At 33.6% G+C, this 21,248-nt stretch overlaps 1 protein-coding gene across 1 annotated transcript; it reads left to right on the top strand.

The window, feature by feature from the left end:
* Positions 1 to 10,527: 10,527 nt before the first annotated feature.
* LOC129311179 (uncharacterized) lies at positions 10,528 to 19,784 on the top strand. Its single transcript, XM_054953249.1, has 12 exons — positions 10,528 to 11,259; positions 11,787 to 11,903; positions 12,005 to 12,197; positions 12,355 to 12,521; positions 12,650 to 12,824; positions 13,437 to 13,498; positions 13,688 to 13,769; positions 16,045 to 16,102; positions 16,284 to 16,408; positions 18,282 to 18,365; positions 18,462 to 18,532; positions 19,376 to 19,784. The coding sequence occupies exons 1-12, from the start codon at positions 10,712 to 10,714 to the stop codon at positions 19,497 to 19,499; spliced, it is 1,806 nt and encodes a 601-aa protein (XP_054809224.1). The 5' UTR covers positions 10,528 to 10,711; the 3' UTR covers positions 19,500 to 19,784.
* The last annotated feature ends 1,464 nt before the right edge of the window (positions 19,785 to 21,248 follow it).

Raw genomic sequence — 21,248 nt, 5'->3', positions numbered from 1 at the left:
ATTGTCTGTATTGTGACTCTAGAGAAACAAATCATGTGATGAGCCTTGTTTCCATATGTAAAAGTGTTATTTCAACCATTTATTACGAGTATGTGTACTATGAATGAGAATTTAAGTTATGCTCTTGAACATGTTATATGATTTGAAATTAATTATTTTTTCCACTTGTATTTAAATTGATTAACATATATTAGTATGAATTGGATGGACATTAGTTACTAAATAGTTGTACTCACCCTACTATCTTCAATAGTATAGGGATTAGCTCAAAAGGGCAGGACAAAGGAAAATAACCTGAGGCATAAGATAAAGATCTTATTAGTAGGTCTCCTTTACTTTTTGAGCATTGATATGTGTATGTTGTATGATATTGTCAACTAGGGATACTTCAATTGTGACTTACTTGCATTACATGTTTTGTTAAATTATATAGTGTATTTTGGGCCCTAGGGTACTGGTGTATGGATTATGATATTTATAACAGAATCAAAATACTAGTGCAAATAAGAGATGCGTATGACAATTGATTTTTGCGGATTAATTGATGAATTGTGAGATTAGATCTCCCCTTTTTATTTTTTAGACCAAAGGTTTGAGCAATAATAATGTGAGTAATAAGGTGTGTTGCACTGGTCCATTTTAGTCTATTGAATGTAATCTGGGTGGTATTTGTGGCTTTTGGTTGTTGGTATGAGTTTTTGGCACTCAAGTTTTATGTAAATGATGAATAAGAGAGAATTTTGAAATGAGTATCTAACTTTTGTATGAGAAATAATTTAAGTGTGAAACCAAAACCAATTGCTAGAGCTAGTATATAGTTCTCTATAGACACCTAACTCACGTCAATTAAATATTAGATGGAGCAATAGGGCTCGTTGAAAGTTGCCTCAGGTGCTGTCAAATGACAGCAAAATTTTGCCATCATGAAACATGCAATGTGCCACAGCACATTGTGCCTGAACCGTAGGGTGTGGCACAAAGTCTCACGAGCCACAATGTAAGCCTCTATTTCTACATAAATTCACTGTTTTCTACCATTACACAAATTCACTGATTCTTTTTATGATTCCATGCTTCTGCATATAAATTGAACTCTAATTTTCCATTGTAAAGTTCTTTTAGAATGTTTTAAATATTGTAGATTTGAGATTCTATTTATATAGCCCATTTATGAAATTTGGCAAACTTGTCACCTACCTTGAGATAATCTCTTAATTCATTAAGATTAAGAGTTAATCGAGGAATAGTGAGGGAGATTTTATATCGAACACCATATTTGGCTTGGAAATAAGCTTAGAAGCAAGTTATTGGAAAGTAAACATTTGACCTTTTAAAAGTTTGAGGTAACCAAGAGAATCCTATTTTGGATAGTTGTTTGTTAATTGAGTTTGAATGTGAAAATGTGTTTAATTGTGTGCATGATTGAATTTGTGAATGTGCAAGCATGCCATGAACTCTATGATATTGTATGAATCCTATTCAAATTAAAAAGTGAAATTTAATTTTAAGTGATTTTTAAAACTATAAATATGTGCTAAAATGTGAAATGTGCGGTATGTGATGTGATAATAATATGGTTACATCAATATGAGAATGTGATATGTGTGGCTAACTAAGTAATTGGATTGTGTTATAAAATTGAGAATTGAAGTGAAGCGAGCATGTGAAAATGATATTGATGCTCACTTTGGTTGTGCTATAGCGTGAACCTAACATGTTGTCATTAAGTAAATGAAATTGTGAAAATAGTAAACATCATACATTGCATAATCAATTGGTGGAAGTTCACCTAAGGAGATGAGTACATAAAATTCATATAGTATAAATGGTTGTCATCTGGTGCATGAAGGTATAGTCTTGCCCTACTATTTGTTAAGAGACTGTCTTATAGTTTGGCGAGGGACTGTCCTATAGTTTGGTGAGACACTAGAACCTAACTATGTCCACTTGTTTATTAAGGAGATTAGTTTAGGGTATATAGCACCCTTGAGATTCGAGAGTGGAGAAAGCACAGTCCAAGAGTAAATTATGTGATCTTTAGCTAGGTCATATCTCACAATTAGTGAGCTTGAGTAGTCCAGTTACACGGACGAAGCCTTATTTGATATTATAGCCCATAGTTTCAGTCAGAAAATATAAGGAGAGTATAAGGTGGAATCGATCATGCATATATGTCTATCTGATGTGTTGCATGGTTGTTAAGTTTATGGTAAATTGTGATAATGAATATGCTATTGTCACATGATTGTCTGAATTATGACAATGAGCATGAAACTAATGAATTGGGTCATTGTCACATGTATGTGTATCTTGTGACAATGTACTCTATGATTTCAGATGAGAGATGTGAGAGTGAAATGAATTGTGGAATTATAACTTGTATCACATGTAATTGAATGTTTTTAAGTAATTAACTCATTTTATGTGTCTGAACCAATTGATATACAATCGCATAAGATTGCTGTACTTTAATTACTGAGTGGCTAGACTCATCATTCTCTTTCAATATATTATAGGCTTTAGTATTGGTACCGAAAGAAAAAAGGCTCTAAAGACTTAAGAATTCATGAAATTCTTACTATAAAGCCTTCTCATTTCATTTATTTTGTGTAATACATTGGATATTACTAATTAGGTTATATTATACATATACTTGCACTTTTGATATTTATAATTTTTGTAATGTATTTTGAGCCCTAGGTTGTTGTTCGAGTATATAAATACCAATGCAAGTGTATGGCTGTTGATTTGATTTTAATTGTGGATATTAATGGTAAAGATGCAATGCTAAAGCCTTCTTCTCTGTTTTTTATGTTAAAAGGGTTGAGAAGTAAAAATTTGTTATGGTTGAAAATATGTTCATATGGTATGTTGTACAAGTAGTTTTATGTCCATTGAGTGTGGTCTGGGTGCTAGGAATTACTTTTAGAACATGTGTGGGGTTTTGGATACCTCTGAAATTTAAAAAGTGAGAAAAGTTATGAAAATATATTTGGTTATCTAACTTTCTTGTATGCCTTAATTTGGAAGTAAAACCTGCGTGATGGGCTAGTTTATAAAAAGAGCTTTCTATCAATACTTAGATCACCTCATTCGAACGTTGGATGGAGAATTGAGACATGTCAACAGTTGCCCAAAATTGTTGTCAAGTGATAGCAAAGTTGCTGTGAAAAATGTGTAATACGCTTGCGATGCAGCGCATTGCTTTGTTTTTTAGAAATTATTATTTTTCAACTGACTTTGAATCTTTTCACTTTTCCAAGGTATCTCATACGTTCAAAATATTATTTTACTTTGACCAAAAGTTTAATAAGTGATTTTAATTTATTTTAACTATGAAAACTTGCGATCTCATTTTACAAATTACAAAATGAGTAATCTAATTTAGGTTAGATCCTTGATTACATTGAATTTGTTAGCTAATTGTGATTAGATAAGTGAGATATTTTAATATAGTAGACCAATAGTCTGCTTTTCATTAAAAAATCCAAGTGCTTCTTAACTCACACAAAGCTATGAGTTTCAATTTAATTGAGCTATTGTACTTAAATCCTTGGCCAATCAATCTTTGATATAAATCTATGGCCATATTTTTCATCATTTATTATTTTTCCAACCATATAGTGAGAGACATTCATTTTGGATTTACAAGAACTAATCAATTTTATAGTTCTTCAAGAGTTGACCTATTTCAACACAAATTAAGAATATTTGATTTCAAAAATTAGATTAGAAAAGAAAATCTGATTTTAAATTGACTAAGAATATCTTTTTTTAATCAAGGGGAACAAGATTTAAGAAAATTTAAAAATATTTAATCATGAAGAAGTTGATTCCCATGATTTTTGAATTATTGAGATAATTTGAGAGAAAATTTTCAAATATTTAAGCAAGATTTTTTCTCCTTTTTCAAAATTGATTTTAAAGATATATTAAATTTATTCTCTTCTTTATTTTATTTTTTGAAAAAAATCTTAAAAAGGATTTTTTATTTATTATAATTTTTTTGAAATATAGTTCTTAAAAAATAATTAATATTTCCTTTGTTTTCTATATTTCATTTTTGAAAATTAAATCTTAAAAAAGAATTAATTTTCTATTTTTATAAATCTTTTAGTTTTTGTATTGAAAAGATGAAAACACAGATATTTAAAAAGAAAAGGCTACAAAAGGACTAAACACATTTTTTTGTAATTTTATATATTTTCACTAAATGTAGTGACAGAATGTGGTGTTTTTGGATCCCTATCATCTTTGTCACATCTATTTGATTATAAGATTATGGTTTTATTTGTCATATTCAATGGTAAATATAGCTATAATATGTAAATTTGAAATAAAACTCAACTAGTTTCATTGTTAAATAAATAATTAATTTATAAAAAATATTTTATTAAATTAAAAACATATTATGTTGATAGTAGACTATAATTTTAAAAATAACATCTTTTTAAGGGTTAATGAGCAAAATGGACTCTAAAATATTATATGAAAAGCACACTAAACCCTAATCTCTTAAAATATGCAAAATGGATTATAAACTTTTAAATTCATAAAAAATTAAATCCCATTGTTAACTGACCATTAATGTTGTCACTATTCACTCAGTGGGGCCTAGTCAAAATATTGATGTGTTATTTTTAATTAGCACTACATACTTTAAACTATTGCATAAGTAGTATCCTGGACTCCAAACTTTGAAATTTAAAGCAAATTACCCACATTGTTTATGTGTAAAACGTTGACTATTATGTTGATCAAATTAACTTCAACATGGTCTGTCACAGTAAATGTATTGTTGGCCGCGGTAAATAACCCATAATTTTTTGAAATGGGATCCTAATTTTTCACCATTAAATAAATGAACATTATTCAAAATAAGATTAAATCAGAGTTATAAAGTATTTAAAAGTATGAGATATTAATTATTTGGAAAACATTGCAAAAAAGGGCAAAAAAGGTCATTTTATTAAATTATGGATTGTTCGTTGTGGCCAACGATACATTCATAGCTGCGGATCATGTTGAGGCTAATTTGGTCTACATAATAGTTAGCGCTTTATACATAAATGGGGTAATTTGCTCTAAATTTTAAAGTTAAGGGTTCAAGATGCTTCTTGTAACATCTTAGTTTTAATCCCCTGATTAATTAAACCTAATTAGGGTAATTAAGTAAGTTGAGGTGGTGTGTAGCCAGGGAGGTTTAATAAGCATATTTGATCATATTTTAGCCCAAATTGTGAATCCGATATCAAGTTAGGCCACCCAAGCATCAAAAGAAAAAGAAAAATGAAAAGTAATATTGTTGTGCCATACATCGTGGCACACAGACATTTCTGATGCGAGGGAGAAGGTCATTTTTTTTACAGATATCAATCGTGAAAATGAAATTAAAACAAGAGAGAAGAGAAAAGAGGAAACAAAAAGACATACCAAACTCTGCTAGAGTTTACTTGTGGATGACATTGGGAGTATGTTAGAGGCTTTAAACACTAAGGTAAATACCACACTCATTAATCTCCCTATTTCTTTCACATTTATGAGTTTATGGTTATGGTTTGGTGGTGAAAGTGGATTTTCGATCCATAAGGATTATGAGTCTAAATTTATTGACTCAAATAGAGTTAATGAAAGTAGATTAGAGTATATAAACCTAGTATAATAAATTTTTGGTGTCTTGGGTGTTGGGCACTATTAATATCTAAAAATTTCATTAATTATAGGTGGTTGGAAGATTGTGATGCCATTAATGAGAGTTTAATGGTTCATTAATGTTATTAGGGACTAAATGTAATTAATAAACCAAGGGATAGGCTCAAACTCTTATGGAGTGAATATTGGACAATTTAAAAGTGGAGATTGAGGGATTAATGGTTGAGTTGGTAATGTTGATGAAATTCAACTTGGTTGATTATAATCTTGGCTCTTGGTCACCCATTTGGCTTGAAAATTCAAGCTTGAAAGCTATAACATTAAGGGATAAACCTTTGACCTCTCAAAGGTTTGAAGTAACCGGGGAAACCCTACTTTAGGTAGTTATATGTTAATTGATTATTAAATATGAATTATGAATGTTACATGCATGGGATTAATTTTTAATGTGAAACCACGTATTGGTTTTAATGAGTGTATGAAAATTTGCATGTGCATAATGCTATTTTTGGCTTGAAATGAAAAATGTGAAGTCAAGAGGGTTTTCAAACTATGAACATGCTTATGCTTTTGAAAAATTGAATGTGATGTTTTGTAGAGGTAATTATATGTTAATGAGAAGTAAATTTTCAGATAAGTGAGAATAATATTGAGAAAATGATGAGGATACATATTTGAGTAGCGCATGATCGTGAACCTAACGGGATTGTTATGATAATGAGTAAATGAAAATGAAAATGTGAAAACGAGTGAGTACCATTTATGGCATGATCAGTGGGCAAGAGTTCGCTTAGGGATAGGGAGTAGAGATAATCTATATGATATTTAGGTTGCCCTCCGATGTATAGGGGTATTGCCTTGTCCCACAATTTGTCGATAGACTGTCCCATAATTTTTTGAGGGACTAGAACTTAGCTATCTCCACCGATTCAATAAGGAGAATAGTCTAGGGTATGAGACACCTTAGAGATTCTGAAAATGGAGGAAGTCGTGGTCCGAGAGTGAGTCATGTGATTTTTGGCCAGGTCACACCTCACGATTGGTGAGCTTAGGTAGTCCAATCACACGAATGGAGCCCTAATCAGTGTTATAGCCACGATTTTAGTGTGAAAAAAATAAGGAGAATATAAAGTTGGTTGATCATTACCTAAATAAATATATGATGTGTCACATGTGTTGAATTATGGCAAGTCGCATGAATAAAGGGTCATGGTCATAGATATAAGAATATGGTGACAATGTGCCTAGTATATGTGAGACAAAGACATTACAAAATGAGCAAATGATGAGTTATAATGTGTATAACCATGTTTTGTGTACTTGGTTTTATATGCAAGTGCTTGTTTTAAAATTAATATATAACTGCATATAGTAGGTTTTACTTTGGTTATTGAGTGGCTAAACTTACCCTTTTCCTTTAACACTTTTCAGCCTCTAACTCTGGTGTTGAGAGGAAGAAGACTTAAGAGGTTAGGAATTAGCATATTCCTATTGTATGCCTCTAGTTTAGATTTATTTGTGTAATAGTATATGTTTACCAATTATAGGTTAAATGCCATTACACTTGCACTATTTTGTTATTGGAAATATCTGATTTGTATTTTAGGCCCTAAGCATTTGTGTATGTTGAGATATATATATGTTTATAGGGCTAAAATACTAGTATAAATGTAAAAATGATGAATTGAATATGTTTTGATTGGATTGGGTGTAATGTAATGCCAATTTGCCTCTCCCTTTATTTTTGGTAAAAGCGGGTTGAGGAGTGAATTTCTGTTATACTATGGTTTAAGCGTGGGTGATGTGTTGTATTGATAGTTCTAAGTCCTTGTAACAGCCCTCCTTTCACCCCGCCTCCCCAAGGTCTTTTGCGACGCTGAACACTCTCCCCCCAGGCCCTACAACAGGGCAACCCCACCCCTTACGGTGAGCATCAGGAGACAAAGGCTTCCCCGCAGTAGTGTGCAGGATTATTCCCCTTGCGGAGAGCCTTCCCAGGTTCGATCCTCCAACCTCTCCTACATAACAAAGTTGAGGCTGAACCTGGTACCATATCAACTTTGTTATGTAGGAGAGGTTGGAGGATCGAACCTGGGAAGGCTCTCCGCAAGGGAAATAATCTGCACACTACTGCGGGAAAGCCTTTGTCTCCTGATGCTCACCGTAAGGGGTGGGGTCGCCCTGTTGTGGGGCCTGGGGGAGAGTGTCCAACGCTGCAAATGACCTCGGGGAGGCGGGGTGAGCGAAGGGCTATTACAGTCTTTGTGTGACTTGTTTTGAAAGTGAAACCTATGCCATTAGCTAGTTCATGTAAAGAGCTTTCTGTTGACATTTATATCACATTATTGGGATGTCGGATGGAGAATCAGGGCGCGTTGAAAGTTCCTCAATTCTGTTGTTAAATGACATCAAAATCTGTTGAATTTTCATGTAATATGTTGTGGCGCATTGCTTTGTATTACAGCACAAGTTTTGTTTTTTAATCGTTTTTGAATTCTTTCACTCCTCTGAGGTATCCCATGCTTCTGAAACTTATTTTTACTTTGGTATAAAGAATTTTGATTGATTTAAACTCATTTTTATTTAGAAAACTTGGGATCCCTTGAATTTGAACTAAAACTTAGTAATCACCTTTTGGAGTTAAGTTTTTAATTACTATGAGCTATATTGGTTAATTGTGTTTAATGAAGTGAGATACTATACTACTCACGCAATAGTTTAAGGTTTGTGATGGTAATTAAAAACGACACCTCAACAAGGGATTGTTAAATTGGCACTTTGACTAGGCCTCATTAAGTGAACAATAACAACGTTAATAGTGAGTTAATGATAGTGTTTAATTTGCTATGAATTTAAAAGTGTAAGGTTTGTTTTGTGTATTTTGAGAGTTCAAAATTTAGGGCGCTTTTTGCACAATATTTCAAGGTCTATTTCACTTAATAACCCTATTTTTAATCAATTAGAATAGAACAAATTATCAATAATCAATCATTATATGTTTTTTTTTTTACAAAATGTCAATTATTTATAAACAGTGATAGAATTTGATACATATAACCTACTTTTGGATGCATTTTTTATGTACGACTTGAATTAAGATGCATTTTTTGTTATTTTTTAATACTAAAATACACCCACGGATTAATATTCCAAGTTTTCAGTGATAAATTTAAATTTAAATAGAGCAAGAGGAATCAGAATCACCTCTACCACTGTATGATTCATATAAACTATAAAATTGTTTTATCTAAAAAATAGAGAGTAAAAATTGTTTACACAAACCCCTCATCTCTTTTCAAAACTTGCATTTCAGTGTAATTTTAAATTTAAATGTTGTTTGGAATATTTTATTAAAATTCTAAAATACTTAATTTATTATTTATAATTATACTGAAAAATTTAACCTTATTAATTTTCTTATGATCTAATTTTTTACTCTTCTCCCAACTTAAAGAAATTCGAATAATTAAGTATGATAATATTTAAATAAATAATTTAAAACACATTGGGTTAACATTGATAAGATTTTTAAAAATACATAAAAATTAAATCGACTAATTTATATATTATCATATTTTCATTAAGTTTTTTTGGTATGGACTTGAAATATTACTTTAATCAGCTTACATATTTAAATTATTTTAAAAAATTATTAAGTAAATAAGTTTACATAACAAAAAATTTAAAATATAAAAAAATAGTGGAAATATATGCATTAGATTTTCGTTGTATGACTTGAATGAATTAAAAAAAAACTAAAAATTTATTTTGATTCAATACATATAAGTTAATGGTTAAGTGAATAAAAGTATAATTTTAAAATTAGAAGTGATATTTGTATTATGTGACTATTACTTTTAAAGAGATTTGTATATGTTTTAAAAATAGAAGAGCAATGTCAACAATTAAAATAAATAGATGGGTGTATATTTCGCTCAGAAATAAAAGTCACTCATTGGGAGAGTTTTGCTGCCAACGTAGTTGCACCCGACTTGACTCATAAATAATAGATAATTATATAAAAAAATATAAAAACCTATTTATTAAATTATGAATATAAATATGATGAATACCACTATGACTAATAAAGAGTATATTCTTTGGTAAAAAAAGAATAAAGAGTATTCATTCCATTAAAAAATATAAGATATTTTTTAAAGTGATATATTAAAAAATATAAAATATTTTGGTCTTTTTTAAGTTGTAATTAATGAGTTTTTTTAAAATATAATTAAAAATGTAACAACTAATATTTTTTATGAAAAATTAATCATTTGCTTATTGAAGTTTTGATTCAATTGTAACTCAATTTTTTAACTTTGACTTGTTATAATTTAAGTTTTAAAGTTTTAACTCGATTATAAATCAATCCCTGAACTTTACCTCTTGCAATTTAGTTCCTCAAGTTTAAAACATTTTTAATTTTTATAATTTTATTTTTTTAAATATATGGATAAATATTTAAAAGATTGAAACTTAAGGAATTAAATTGTAATTTAGAGACTAATTTAAAATCATGTCAAAATTTCAGGGACTGAATTATGATAAATCAAAGTTTAAGAATTGAGTTGTAATTAAATCAAAACTATAAAGACCAAATGATTAATTTTTTTATTTTTTAATTAAAAAACCTTATTACAATAAAAATTAATATAAAAAATATAAATTTTAAAATAACTAACTAACTAATTAATTAATTTATTAAATAATATAATTTGATTAAAAATATTTTATAATATTATTCCAATTCATGAGATCATGGTAGCTTGACGGGCAGGCGATAAATAGTTAAACGGGTGCCCATTCGGACCGAAACCCATGGATTTGGCAATTGCCACCGAAACCTCAAACCCCCTGAAGTAGCTGAGTTAAAAAAATAGCCTCAAAATCATCGCCAGTTCGCTACTCAACGAGCCGAGTCCTCCTTCACTGTATAACTGAAGAGGCCTCAAAGCTCCCCAGAAATGATCCCCGCAAAACCCTAACCAAACAATATAGGTGATGAATGTTCACAAGCACTAACCCCTAATTCTCAAGGACTGTTCATTCAGAATGATAGATGGTTGTGATCATGCAGCAGCAGCAGAATCCCTCTGCACTGGTGCCACAGCTCAACAACAATCCTCAGTCCTCGTCTGCCACTGCCACGTCCTCCTCCTCCCTTAGGTCACCGACTTCTGCAGCACCTCCACCCCTGTCCCAGTTATCTTCCCCACTCCCTCTTGTTGCTTCTCCCTCCGCCCCCCTCCGCCAGACTCATCTGCCATCACTGCCACCCGATCATGTAATTGGACCAGTGGTGCCCATAGCTGCCACCCACCCTTCTGGTGAGCCCGCTTTGACAGCGCCACCCGCCTGCCCGTTGCCTAAAGTCCGGCTCTCGGATATTGCCCAATATGACGGAGCTCCATCTGGGTCCTATGTCAGAGCAGTAGAAGCACTGTCTGGGTCTTTGATGAGGCATAATGCAGTCTTGATCGAATTGGGCAGCGAGGATGCTGCTCTGATGAGGTGCGGGTTGGAAGGTTCGAGATTGTTCTTTCGGAGCAGGGCTCATCTGGCTGGTGGGAAGGGAAGCCGTGGGGTTCACATGTACAGGGCAGGAAGGTATGGTGACCATGGGCTTACATAATTCTCTGTTAACACACGTGTAAAATTCGTCATGTTTTTCTTTCTCTCTTTCTTATTCTGGTTAGAGTTATAATGCCCTCCCTTTATAGAACCTGGAACCTTGGCGAATTGCTCGATGGTTGTATTCAATTCATTGGACTTATCTTGGCGTTTCCCTCGAATTTTCCTTATATAGCTAATAGCAGGGCTGCATCGCTTCTTTCAATTGAAACTTGTCTTCTTGTAAATTGTTGTTATTGCTCGTTTTATACCTTGGTCATTAGTGTTTTACTGTCAGGGAGTTATGCATTTGTTTTACATATTTTTATCTTTACATGCATCTTTATCTGAAATAGGTAAGACCTTTGTTGTTTTGAAATTATATTCTTCTTTTTTTTTTCATTCCATGGTGGAGTGGGGAAGGGAGAGGATTTGAAGGCTTCGACATCTTTAATTTGGGCTGGATGATGTTTGCTGTCATTGCTATTGTTATTCCTATAATATTTCTGCCTGATCTTTTTTAGGGCTTTGGAAGACTCGGATTCATCTCCCCCATGTATGGCTGATATTTTTAGGTGCATGGGAAAGGCAGCTCGTTCTACTTTGTGTGCCCTTGCAAGGCATCTTCATCTTCGAAGCGAGTAAGGATGGTGATGGTGGATCCTCTTTCTAGTTTACATGTATCACATATCTGAGCATAATGTATTTTGATTATGTGTTCACAAAAACTTACTTGGTGCAGTGTTTTTAACCATTTGCTTGATGATACCCCATTGCCTGCTAATGAGGTCTCCTCCTCAGTTCTTGTTGCAACCTACTCACATGCTTCTTTGCCAAATGGAAAAGGTGCTATTGGAGGTGGTAAGCCAACCGTGAATGGTGAAATTGAGAAGGGTTTGTTGACATTGATATCCTCAGACGCTCCTGGTCTTCAGGTATCTTTTAGTTTTTTTTTTTTTAAATGTAAAAGCTGAGAGTTCAAGTGTGTGTGTCTCACCTAAAAAAAAAAAAAAAAATCTTCTTGTCTGTTCTAGTTCATTGAGTTGTGTGCTATTAGTTGAATAACTGCAGAGTATTCTATATTTTCTTTAGGTTTGTGACCCCAATGGCCGCTGGTATCTGGCAGATAGTGGGTCTGGTCCTGGGGATCTTTTATTGCTTACAGGCAAGGCACTTAGTCAAGCTACTGCAGGGCTTCGTCCTGCGGCATCATATAAAGCTTCTCCTGATTATTTTTTAGGTTCTAACAGTGGAGGAAGGTGCAGAATATATTTTTTATGCTTTTCTTGTTTTTTTGATATATTACATTTTGAATAAAAATATGATTATTATAAAATTAAATTTCAAGCAATTTATTTCGGGTTCTCTTTGAGCTTTGTGCTTGTAGGACATCTCTTGCATTTAGACTCATGCCACAGGGCAATGCTATATTAGATTGTTCTCCCATTGCAGCAGCTGGACATATCATTCCCCAAAGCTATGTTCCAATATCAGTAAGCCAATTTATGGATGATCTTTCTGCTGAAGAAGAAGCAATAGGCAGCCGATCTTATCAGACTTATGTAAGATCTCTTTCCTAATCTCCAGATTGTGTCTTTGGGCAAGGGCTTGTTGCTTTGCTTCGATATCCATCAAAAGCTAAATGACTTGACAACTTATGTGCCAATTTAGGTTCTCTTTCCTAGTAACATCTAGATTGTGTCTTTGGGGGAGGGCTCATTTCCCTACTTGGTATCTATCAAAACCTAAATGGCTTTACAACTTTTCGTGCCAGTTTAGGTTTCTGTTGAAAAGATTTTGAAAAAAACACAAATTCCTTTGTAACGGATGGATCGCATTGGACCCAGCTTTTCAGCTTGGACACTTTCCTGAACTGCAGAATTACCTGGCATAAATTTCTGCAATTCTGCTGCTGGGTTTTGCCTGAATCAACCATTACTTGTATTGTTGGATTTGTGACTTGTTGAAATATGTTATGTAGTTTCTTTCAAAGCTTGTCAGATTACACTGTCTGGCTTGTGCCACTGAAGCATTCAGATATTATTTTTCAACATATGTCAGGCTCATCAGCTAAGCTCTTATGTGTCTAGTGGCTTTAAAATTTGTATACACCTTCCTTTCTGTGAAACTTTTTTGTCATTTAGGGGTTAAACTTGTGCATTTTTAACTCACAGGTTGCTGGAAACAATGTAAATAAGGAACAATCATTGAGAAGTGTTCTGTCAGATCCTTTGTCGTAAGTTTAATTTCAAATCTTGAATTAGCTGTTTGTCTTTCTATGACAAAGGACCCTGTCACATGTAAAAGAGCTTTTTCTTTCTTTTCTTCCCCAAGATTACAAAGAAAAATGCATACTTTAGCATGTACGAAGATCCTTCTGTGTTCTGATGTATCTATTAATTTCCTCTTTCAATTTGCTCACTAGTGGCGCATTCCTTGAAGATGCCATGCTTATCTCATGTGGGCATTCATTTGGTGGTCTCATGCTAAGGAGAGTCATCGAAACTGTAAGTTGTATATCCGTCTCATCAAAACCATCGAGTTCTTGTTATGGATATAGGTTATGGATAAGTTATGTTGTGTCTGAAGCAAAACGAGACCAAGACAACCTATTACAGACCATGAAAAGCATTCATGTCCCCAACCACTGGCCATCATAACCTCTAAATGACTAGAGCAACATCTTATGTACCAAATTGCCAAAGCCTCAGTCTGGCGGAGGTCAGAGAACAAACAGAAGGGTCTACCTGAGAGATGATTTTCTATGTGCTTCCATGAAATGCATTTATGTTCCCTACCGCTGGCCATCATAAATACTAAACAACTAGAGCAATGTCTTTTTTTACCAAATTGCCAAAGCCCCAGTCTGGATCCTTTTTATTCTTACAACACACTTCCACTTGACATGAAGTGGAGGACAAATGGAAGGGATATGTTCGAGGGCTATGCTTTTACCAGCAGAAGGTTCCATCTTTTGTAGGCTTGATCACTTTCTGACAAGCCAACTGACCTATTCTACTCTATCTATCCAAAATTACCAGGATATATTCTTGATTCTCTCAGCTATGCTTATAGGGATTTTGAACAAGGAGAGATTGCAAATAGGTATATTGGATAAGGCAGGATAATTGACTCAGTGATCAAAGAAAGAGAGGCACCCTTAAAATTATTAACTTCTTTTCTATCATTTGAATCATAGGATCCCAAAAAGGAGAAATATGAGTCAAAAGTTCTTCTCCCCTAGAGATAAATGAACAACCAAAAATGTATGGGCCTTCTTTATCTTTTTTTGTGAAAAAGGGGGGCATTGTGAAGCAGCACAATTACCCATCATAACTATATGGCAGGCAACGGATTTTCATTGTTGATTTATGCCTACCCACACTTAGAGGTTAATTGTTAGTGTAGAGCCTGAAACCACCTCAGAGACTTGAAGCAAGGACTATGCATGCAAGAGGTTAGGCAAAGTTTGGTTTAAAAGAAAGATTTTTAATGGAATGGAGATGGGAATTGAGAAATTGTGTTGGGTATGCATCATGGAGAAAAGGATATATTTTTACAAGTGATGTTTGGTAGGATAGAAATAATAATGAAATTGAGATAAGTAGAGTCTAAAAGACAAATACCCTGCAAAATAAAAATATTAAAAAAAAACCACATTATTTTAACCCAAGCCTCAAGTTTTCTTCTATGTCTGTCATACACTGGTCAAACCGTTCCTGTGCAGCTAAAAACTGCAAAAAAATTGAGAGTAAAAAGACAAGAAAATTAAGAGTCAACCGGAGGATTTCAATGGAGAATATAGCAGAGTTGGAGCAGTTTAAGCATTCCGACTTTTGCCTTTGCATTCCAGGATGAATAGTGAGATTCCATCTCTTCATTAATGGAATCCATTGGCACCTGAAATGATTCTCTTGGAATGGCAGCTGTCACCATTCCATCAAACCAAACATGGCCTTAGTATTGTTAGTAGGTAGAAAGAGATTAAGGCTCTCCAACAAATGACAAGTGCAAGACTTCTGCTCTAGCATAACAACTGGCTTTTGCACAACTTGGTGCTCACACTTCTATCAAATATACAGCTGAAATGGGAGCATGCACAACAAGGGTATACGAAAAAAAAGTTGAAGGATCACGTTGGCTAACTTTTGTTGACCTCTAAACTAATACAATGGCCCGCCATTGATAATATTGGAGAGCATGCCAGAATAATGATTCTCTTGATCTCCAATTAACCTATTTTAAAATAATTACCAAAGGGAAACAAATTAATGGCAAGCTATTTGGGTGAATTCAAAATTTTAGCAAAAGGACGTAGGAAAGTGTATTCTCTCTTCTTAAATTGCAATCATAATCATTTGTACTCCTTGGAGCATATTTGTTGGAGGAATCTAAGGGGCAAGATTCCTTGTATATCTTGAAAAGCAAAATTCCTGGCCTTGAAACCATACACTACGTTTTGCTATTTAATCTGATACTAGATCGAGTCCAAAAATTCATTAGGCACAGATCAGCATAATATTCTTTTGGGCCTATAAATATTAGCTTGAGTTTGTTCAGCTCCCTGGATCCAGGCCCTGTTTTCTCAACTTGAACTGTTGGAATTCCATGCATACAGTAAATTTCTAGTTAATTTTGATACTTTTTTTTTTAAATTCATGTACCTGTCTCCATTTTGGTTGTACTTGTTTTGTCTCATTTATATAACCTTTCTACTATGGAATTATAACTTTTAGATGGGGGAGACAAGAATCATAATTACAATTATTGTTTCCGTCACAGTCAAGATGTCCTCTCTGCAATGCAAATATTGAGGCCAGTTCTCTGATCCCCAATTTTGGTACCTCCCATTTACTTATTTCCTTATCATCTTTATTCTCTGTTTATTCAATATCCGCACACTGCTATAGACTCCTTATTTCTGGTTGGTGCGCATCTTTTCTGATGCTATTTCTTCTTGTCATTTAACTTTGTCTTGGTTAATTTTATTTATTCTTGAGATAGACTGATTTCCTCCACAGCTCTAAGAGCAGCAGCCACAGCAGTCAAGCATGAGGATGATCGAAGGTTGTTTCATAATGCTGTTCTCCGAAAGCGCCGGAAAGAAATGGGTGATCAAATGGATTCACTGAGAAGAACAAACAGGGTATATTACATGACTAGCTTGCAACTGTTGTTATGCTGAATCTTAGCATGTTGTCTGTGATGGAATATGTGACAAATGTCATTTTCTCTTCAACTTAAATATTGCTTCTATGGAAGCAAGATGATGGATTTGCTTTGGGAAAATTAATCTATAGGTCTTTATAGTTTTTTTCAATTTTGAATTAGGTCCCTGTGTTTTTTTTTTGTTTTAATCAAACACTTTTAATTTGATCCATTAGATATGCTAATTCTTGAAGGTTAAAATTATTAATGAATGATAAACTTTTTCAAAGCAAAAACGCTTTTGAAGTTTATAGAAAATTTGATTTAATACTTTTGGCTAAAAAAGAAAAAAATTGATTTAATACAATGTTTTCATTTTTATTAATTTTTTATGAAATTCTATATGTGTCAAAATCATTTAGAAGGAATAACTTAATTATATAAATTTTCAGTTATAAAAATCATGTAATTAATTGTAAAGTTATGTAATCTTTAAGACTAAAATATACATTACTCCCTTGAACTTTAGGTTATGAAAATGACTTCTTTAACCTTGTAACCTTAAGAAGAACCTCCCCTGACCTTTTATCTATAAGGCAAAACCTCCATCTGTTAGAAAAACCGTTAAATCATGAACAAGAATTGCTACATGGGATCTAACTTGGTGAAATGTCATGTATGATGTGGCTTTAATAGCACTTGTATTTTTTTGGGACAATAATAATTTCCCTTCGAAATGCAAGGGCATTTGTATCATTTTACTATTTTAGACATGTGAAGCACCTTGAGGATAATACGATGAATACAATTGTGGAAGTCAATGTGAAAGTCAGGCTGTTGATAATTGGTTTGGTATAAGGCTGGGTATTAAGAGTTGGGATCTGACTTTTTTTCTAAGAAGAAATTCTACTTGGAAGATGTTGAAAGTTTTCTATGTTTTTTCTATTTGTTCAAATACTAATACCCTTTTCCTTCTTTGTTTGAGTTAAATGAGAGTGATATATAGCCAAACAAAGATCAATATAGAGAAAAGAAAGTGAATGAATTAGAGGATTTCCACCTCTTTTAGTGTTGTGAAGAAAATGGAGTTCCACTGTCATGAACATTGGTGGATGTAAGCAGAGAAAGAAAAATGATGAGCCGAATTTTGGTGGGATTAATGATAATATTTAGTTTTGAATTAAAAAAGGGAAGGATTTATTTGTTTTCATGAAATGTCATAAATGACCTTAAAGCCATGTCAAATGACACTTCGCTAAGTTAAATATGCATGATGTGGCATTTCATGTTAATGATTTAACCCTTCAGTTAGTATAAGGAGGTTTTATCCTGCCATATAAAAGGATAAGGAGAGTTTCTTGCTACGTTTAAGGTACTTGCATATTTTAGCCATCTTTCAATTAAAAAAATAACAGTTCTTAATTTCATATTTTTAAAAGAAACATTTAAGGATTTTAATCTTAAGAGATTAATAAATCTAACGGGTTAAACTATAAGGAGTCGATTAAAGGAAAATAAACTACATGGATCTAATTCAAAATTGAGGGAAACTATAAGGACCTATAGATTAATTTTCTCATTTCCTTTTTTTTTTATGGGTATTACATTTTTTAAAAGTAAGCTTTCCATTGGATACAGTCTCCTAGAATTGCCATGGACCCCTAAAATCTTTTTAAAACTGCTACTTTTATTTTCACATGTATGGTATTAGAGTGGCAGTACTGCATGTAACATAAGTATTCATTTACAATTTGGCATGTCTTCTGAATAAACCATTTCTCAGCAATTTAGAGATTGAATTTCCAGCTGAGAAACTTATGCGCATTTACCTATTTTTTGACCTGAAATGCACGTTTACCTTGATTGTTCAGGAAAATGGAGATGTTACTGGTGATGATGGACCCCACCGAGGAGTACAGTATCCTTTTTCAGTAAATGAGAAGGTTATAATTAAGGTGAGGTGTCTATTTATTTATTTATGATGTCAATTTTGGGCTATGCACTGTGTCAGTTTATCTGAGACATTGTGGATAAATTTCCACCTTCTACAGGGTAATAGGAGGACACCAGAAAAATTCGTTGGCAAAGAAGCTGTTATTACATCTCAGTGTCTGAATGGCTGGTGAGTACCATTTTTTTAGGTAAAAGATGAATTATAGGGAGACAATTTTCATGTACATAAGTTAGTAGCATTTCTTGTGCTTGGGTAGCTTTCATCATGGCATGTTCGATTAATGGGGTGGAAAGTTATGTCTCTTTGGTATTCTACAGTTATGCCGCTTGCAGAAGTCAGTGTAAAAGCAGAAGGGAAAGTCAGTCAAAAGAACCCAATTCATTGTTTGAAATCCCATGGCCCGGAGAGGATAAGGTGTTTAGTTAGTTTATTCATGTGAAATCTAAAACAATGCTTGTTTTCATGATTGCGATCCAAGATAAAGATACATTATGTGTGTGTGTGTGTTTTTTGTTTGGGTGGGCATGTGAATGAGGTCAAGGCAGAGTGGGAGAATGAAAAAATCATTTAAAAAAAGATTAATTGATGGTTCAGAACTTTCAGATTAATTGAATCATTTACTCCCTCTGGGATGTTTGAAGTTCTAAGATACTTGTCAAAGCAAATACAGACTTTCCAAGCTTCCCAAATGAAGTTTCGTGGGATTGGGAGGAGATCTGGAGTCTAGAGTGAAGAGGGAACTCCAACATTCATTTATTACTGCTACTATCATTTGTCGTTGTACTGATATTGCCTTCATAAGTTTGTGCCAAATATTTACTCAGAGACAGGCTTGGCCAACAAACATCTCTGGCGCCAAGTTGGGGAAGATGGTTAATAGTGACTTTTCAACATGCGCATTCTACATGTTAAATTTGGGAAATTTATCATAATTCTTCTAAACATGCTTTTGCATGTTGCCGTGTATGCCTGTAATGAAAGGCATGTTGACATAAAAGGTCATTCATGCAGGTACTTGCTTAAGATCATTGGAAGTGGGGAGAATCTGCGCTTGCAATACCGATCTCTTAGGAAGCTTTTGAACTCACCAGCGATAGAGGACCAGTCGCAGCCAATTCAAAATAGCAGCTCTTAAAATATCTCCCCGACCTCCTGTGTTCTGTCTTTTATTATTCAGCAAGGAAAGGAGACTTTGTAGTCGCGATACCTGATAGAATATATAATTAGTTGATTTGTCCGATTTCTGTTAGCAAGCATGTAACTTAGTGTATCAGAAGAGGTGATTGGTGCAGATGCCTATGCTAGCATTTTTGACATCTTGGCTTGCTGTAAAGAGAAGGCAAAGCTGGCTTAGATGGCATGTAAATTTTACGTATCTATAACTGAATTGGATAAGTAATTCTATTATTTTTCCCCATAATTGAGTTTCATTATCATTCTTTTGCTGTGCTGTATTTGGCTTGACAGCTCTCGCCTGTGACTCCAGTGGAGGTTCGATTTAATGCATAATCAAACCGCTTCTAGATCTCTTTTGGCTGCTCCCCAACGCCCCGCGACTACCCCCCCCCCCCCCCCCCCAAAATCAATGTATCCCTGATCATGCAGCATCAACGTGCTCCAACTCTTCTGTCCCCGGTTCTGAACATGCTCATCTTAACAAGCCTACACTTCAATATCCTCTATTCCCCACACGGGGTGAGTCAATTGTATCGAAAGTCTGCTTTAAGACCAGATGCGCAATCCGAATGTTTTTTTTTTTTTTTTGACCCCAGATTTCTTTTAGCTGGGAAAACATCCAAGGTTTTCCTGAAATTATTATCACAATGCATGCGTAAAAAATAAAAAATGTTATTTTTTTAATTAATGTGACTTTTTATGTTACAATTATCTAATACTCTCTTACATTATATTTTATTTTTTGGTTGAATTTTTACGTGACTAAGCATGTGTCAAAAAAAATTCTAACATCAATGACTCTAGGAGTAGAATTGAAAAATATTGTTAATTGTCTATTGATATTATATATAATGAGACGTGCCCCCGCAAAACAACGTCATAAAGGGGAAGGGAAGTACTCTTTCATTGACCACACAATATATTGCATTTTTCAGAAGTTTTGTCAAAAAATAAGACATTAGTAGTTTTTATAATTATTTTTCTTACTATACTCTTAATTCATTTCTTATTCTTTTGGAAAAAAAAAATGATAAGGAGTAGATAATATTGTTGGAGGCAGCCTTGTTTATTTATTTTTGTAAATAGTTGAAAGGAAAAAAGGAAAGTTCAAAGGAACTCTACTTGATAATAGAGTTGGGAATAAGGTTTGATTTATAGACCTTATTTAAATAGGAGTTTGAAATTAAAAAATTAGAGTGTTTTTGGAAAACTAAACTTCGTGATTAGGCTTTAAAAAAAGGACTCAATCTTGGATCGCCATTCAAGTCGTATTTCTCTTCTTTTTCCCCCCCCGGTTCTAAATGCATCACTTGGCTTGGCACTTAAAAGAAAACCTTAAGTATACTTATGCCAATGCTGCACACTCTTCAACTCTGCATATCTACTCTCCCTCTTGGCCTCTCCTCCCTCTTGTCTCTTGATCTCGACAGAGGACACATTGTCTCTCACCTCTCGTCTAGCAATCTCTAATTCTCAACTTCAGGTGACTTTGTGGGTGCTTGATCACGATTCTCTTTCACATAGTCTTGCAATTTGCTCTCCCTCTCAACCTCTCCCTCACGATCTCAACTTCTCCCTCTCTCTCCTCTATCTTGGCCTCTGTCTTGATCTCGCCTTTGTCACAGTGCCGAGGTACCTTTAACTTGCATCATTGGAACTCAAAAGAGAAAGATGGGTTCAAATCTATTGTGAGTAATCATTATTTTCT

The sequence above is a fragment of the Prosopis cineraria genome, unplaced genomic scaffold (genome assembly GCF_029017545.1).
Source record: "Prosopis cineraria cultivar Desert tree isolate PC_DT_omini unplaced genomic scaffold, ASM2901754v1 PC5, whole genome shotgun sequence".
Taxonomy (NCBI): Eukaryota; Viridiplantae; Streptophyta; class Magnoliopsida; order Fabales; family Fabaceae; genus Prosopis; species Prosopis cineraria.
The sequence above is the reverse complement of the archived record's forward strand: the minus strand, read 5'-3'. Positions and strand labels throughout refer to the sequence as shown.